Raw genomic sequence first — 4,353 nt, 5'->3', positions numbered from 1 at the left:
AAAAGTTATGTGTGTGTTGAATGTTGTCTTAGGAACTCTTTGTCTTCCATTCCTGCTGATTCCTGTGAGGGATGTTGTATAATTCACTGAATAAAAAACAAAACAAAACAAAACAAAACTGATGTTACTGTAGTGGGTTTGAAATGCTCAATGCACCACAGTATACAACCTTAAAGTTAAGCTCCCTTTTCACAGCAACCACTGTATAGCTCCTCAAGCGTCTTTGGACCCAACTGCATGTACACACTGCGGCCCCCTGGTCTTTGATGCACCGTTTAGAAGTTTTGTTGGTTACATAGGCACAAACTTGTGGGGGTTTTTCCTTCATTTGAAAACTCAGCGATAATTTTGCTGCAAGAGGTGAGCGGCAGTGCCCCCTAGGAAAGCACTAGTGGGATTCCGATTATTTCACAAGGTAAAGCAGGGGTGGTACCTGTAGCCACGAGGTCAACTAAACTGAAAGATTGCATAGGCTTTGACATGGCCATAAGTTCTGGGGTAGCCGCTAAGCTGTGCTAGGGAAGAGGTGGCAAGTGAAAAGAATGCATGGGGTGGTGCACTGAGGATGGCACACGTCTGTAGGTTTTCTTGTTTTTTAGACAGTCTCACATGGTTGCCCCAGGCTACAGTGCTGTGGTGTCAGAGCTCACAGCAACCCCTAACTCCTGGGCTTCAATGATCTGATCCCCTTGCCTCAGCCTCCCCAATAGCTGTGACTACAGGTACCTACCATTTGCCCATCTAATTTTTCTATTTTCCATAGAGACAAGGTCTCCATCTTGCTCAGACCGGTCTCCACCTCCCCAGCTCAGGCAATCCACCCACCTCAGCTTCCCAGCATGCTAGGATGACAACCATGAGCTATTGTGCCCAGCCAAATCTTTGTCTCACCTGAAGCCTCTCACTTTTTTATTTTTATTTCTTTCTTTATTTATTTCTTGCAGTTTTTAGCCAGGCCCTGGTTTGAAGCTGCCATACCATTATGTGGGGCCAGCACCCTACTCCTTGAGCCAAAAAAGCCTCTCCCGTTTTTAAAGAATCTATTCTTAAGCCTCTCTGAGCTGAAAAATAGGACTCATATTTTTAAAACAACATTACTACTTAACAACCACAAATTTTAAATGAGAACTGCTTGTATGACTGTATGTAATTATAAGGGTGACACAATGTGCCAACCGCATTATAAAGCACTTTACAAATACAAACCCTTTTAATGCCCACAGCAATTTTATTAACACAATCTTCATTTCATAGTGAAGGCAAAGGAGCCATTGCTTAAATAATATTCCCGAAGACTAACAAAGAGTAAGTCACAGAGCTGGGAGAGAATCCGGAGAGTCTGGTGCTAGAATCCCGCCTTACCATTACCTTCCATTACACATTTCAGAAAAAACTAGAAGGAAGAAACAGAACAAACCACGGGAGTCTGTACTCTCCTCCAACACTACCACGAGGAAGGAGACTAAAACCTTCTTTAGAGAATCTAAATTTTTTTTTATCAAAAGTGAAGTTTCTCCAACACACATTCCCTCAAACTGTGGTGAGGAGGAATTAAAATCATTAGTACTCTAAAGTCAAATGATAACAGAAGATGCTTCAAGCACATGGAGGAGCTAGTGAGAAACACCAGGTAGTGTAAGTTTAGGGTAGTGCTGCTGCTAGCAAACTAATTAATAGGAGTAGAAAAGAAATTACTACTAGTCTAATCCAGACCATCTGAGCCACGATAGTGTAGGATGGTCCTCGGGTCCAGAAAATGTGGCTTGGGCAGCACCAATTAAGCTGTTATTGATGGTCATCTCGTCCAAGTCTATTGTTCTATGACAACTGAACTCTAAAAAACACATCTGTTCTGGCATTTTCATAACCCTTCAGGCCGTCTGCGTCTCCAGAGTGGAGTCAGCAGGACAAACTCTACCACCATAGAGAAACCTACGTGCACCCCTTTTGCCAGCCACCCTTTTCAGCTGGACCAAACTCTCCTCTTCCTCCCCCTGCTCAGCCAGCATGAGTGGAGAATGAGGATGAAGACCTTTGTGGTGAAACACATCCACCTTTAGTAGTAAAGATCAAGTTGTGTTTTGTCCGGTGTTGGTATCAGGGTGAAACTGGTGGCACGAAGTCAGTTTGGAAGTGTGCTAAATCCATGCCACGAAGTGTAGAAGGACAAAAAGAATTAGGAAGCCTTTTGAAAGCAGATAGGAGACAATCCTCCAGATGTCATTCATGAGGTGGTCTTTGCAGAAACTCTATACAGGAGAGATGGAGCTCCACACAGCTCCCTTGAGTTCACATAGATAAGCGACAGCCTCAGATCATGAAGAGTTTCATGTCTGTGGCATCCATGCGTTCACAGAGCACACTCTCAAAATGATACAGACTAGCCACGACAGCTATAGAGAAAAATCATGAAGAAAACTGATAACAATATGGAACATGCATTTATTTAAGTGAAAGCCAGGGATGAGGAGCAAGGAATAAGGAATATAGATGACAGGAAAAGGGAGTGTCAGGGCGGAGTAAATGAACAGGTTTCCAGGGGGGTGTAAGGGAGTGGCAGGGGAGAGTAAATAAAAGTAGCTCAAATGTGGACACAGTCCCAGGACAGGTCTCCTCGGCCTTGATGTTGTTTTGGCCTATTGAAATGGTGGCTCCAGCTCCCAGGAGAAGTTGTGGCTGCAGGACAGAGAGGCAGCTATGAGGCCACCAGGAACAAAATTCAGGTCCCCCGCCCAGGGTCTGCCTGGCAGGCTTGGACACCCGGCGCTCAGCAGTCACCATGCCCCAGGGACTGTTGGTGACCAGGGAACCACGGCCACAGGCTCTTTGCAGCTGGCCACCAGACAGAGTCCTGAGCAGGGAAGCACAAAGGTCCCTCTACCCTCCGCCAACGTTTGCAGGCACTCACATATTGTACTGGTCCAGTGGCTTCATGGTTTGGAACCAGGACTGAAAGTCTCTGTCCGGTTGAAAACAGAAATTATTGGCAGTCACCTGCAGCAACTGCAGCTGCTGGATGATCTTGAAGGCCTGGAGCCAGAGAGAAGGATGGATGCTGACTGGGCCGGGGGGAAGATTCTGAAGGGGCCATGCTGGGGAGGGCAAGGGGCCGATCTCTGGCGCCTTTCTCTGGAGTGTTTCCCTTCTCCCCTCCCATCCTCTGAAGGCCCAGTCTGTCCTCAGAGTTGGATGTCAACTGCCTTTCTCCAGGAGTTGGTTTTCATTCCCATCCTGCACGTTTCATGGGGTGGACTGCCCCTTCCCTGACGTCAAACCCTCCCAGGAAATCTACGATGTGGAGGATGCAGCCAGGGAATGTCCTCCCAGGGCAGTCTCTGACTTCCACATGTTGTGCTTCCCCAGAGAGAGGCCCCCAGTTGCCCACCTTCCCCTTTTTGTTATGTTGAGCACATTTCCGTGCAAGGCACAGCCAATGCCCGGGAGAGAGGCCCCCCAGCCATGACTCCCCCCTCCTTGGGCTCCCTTGCTGCGTGTCATCCAGGCTCAGTGGCCAGGGGACCTGCGCACAAGGCACTTGCACCCACATCACGCTGTGGGTTGTGATGAAGGGAGCTTGCGGGCTGATGCTCAGGGGCCCTGTGACCCAACACTTCCTCATGACAAGTAGGGGCACACAAAATCTCCTTGCACACAAAGAGAGTTTGGAGCCACATGGGAGCTGCCTGAGTGTGGAGGGGCCAATTTCAACTCCTCCCGTGGGCAGCACCTGAGGGAGAGGCTGAGTCCAGCTCAGCCAGACACTCGGGCAGCTCAGCAGTCAGGCAGCTCTGCAGCTTCTGCCTTGGGAGCAGGGACTGGAGGCTGACGTCGGGCCTGATACCCCAGCTCACAGGGCTGCCTGGGAGCAGTTTTGCTGAGTGCTGAGTTCTCAGGGCTCCATCCAGGAATGTCTCCCCCCAGCCTTAGGATTCTGGTCCCCAGTGTGCCAGCCCTAGGCTCACTCACAGCCACATTATTCTGCGTCCACTTCTGCAGCAGAGTTAGGTCATCGACAAAGATTCCAAGAAAGGGAATGACGCCCTGTGTCATTGGGGTGGGAGTGGTGATGAGCACCCACCTGCAAGTGGCCTTCCCCGTTCTGTTGTCCGGAATCTCACACCCCACCCCGGTCTCCTAGACCTCTCCTCAAGATCTCTGACTTGGAGCAGCCAGACACCTTCACCTTCCTCCTTCCATTCTATCCCTCTCCTCCCCCAGCTGCACCCATGGTCACCTACAGCCTGGGATGTTCACAGGTCACAATGCCTTGTGGTCCCAGACCCCACCCTTCCTGTAGGGCATGCTGAGCCCAGCTCTTCCAGGCCTTTGTCCTGGGCCCTCTGCTGAGGGCAT

At 49.6% G+C, this 4,353-nt stretch overlaps 1 protein-coding gene across 1 annotated transcript; it reads right to left on the bottom strand.

Moving 5' to 3' along the window:
- Window positions 1-2,456: 2,456 nt before the first annotated feature.
- LOC128563716 (ral guanine nucleotide dissociation stimulator-like) lies at window positions 2,457-4,140 on the bottom strand. The gene is made up of 3 exons (XM_053559145.1): window positions 3,967-4,140; window positions 2,909-3,030; window positions 2,457-2,676 (listed from the first exon to the last, which is right to left on the bottom strand). Exons 1-3 carry the CDS (start codon window positions 4,048-4,050, stop codon window positions 2,637-2,639), a joined length of 246 nt encoding a protein of 81 aa, XP_053415120.1. The 5' UTR covers window positions 4,051-4,140; the 3' UTR covers window positions 2,457-2,636.
- Between the last annotated feature and the right edge of the window lie 213 nt (window positions 4,141-4,353).

This window comes from Nycticebus coucang, chromosome 13, assembly GCF_027406575.1.
Source record: "Nycticebus coucang isolate mNycCou1 chromosome 13, mNycCou1.pri, whole genome shotgun sequence".
In the NCBI taxonomy this organism is placed as follows: domain Eukaryota; kingdom Metazoa; phylum Chordata; class Mammalia; order Primates; family Lorisidae; genus Nycticebus; species Nycticebus coucang.
The sequence above is the reverse complement of the archived record's forward strand: the minus strand, read 5'-3'. Positions and strand labels throughout refer to the sequence as shown.

Excerpts from the sequence above, each read along its gene's own strand:
- LOC128563716 (XM_053559145.1), bottom strand. The coding sequence starts at position 4,050 with ATGACACAGGGCGTCATTCCCTTTCTTGGAATCTTTGTCGATGACCTA. Across the intron at positions 3,031-3,966 it reads GGACGCAGAATAATGTGGCT|GCCTTCAAGATCATCCAGCA; the intron begins GTGAGTGAGCCT and ends CTCTGGCTCCAG. Across the intron at positions 2,677-2,908 it reads CCACTGGACCAGTACAATAT|CCACAACTTCTCCTGGGAGC; the intron begins GTGAGTGCCTGC and ends TCTGTCCTGCAG.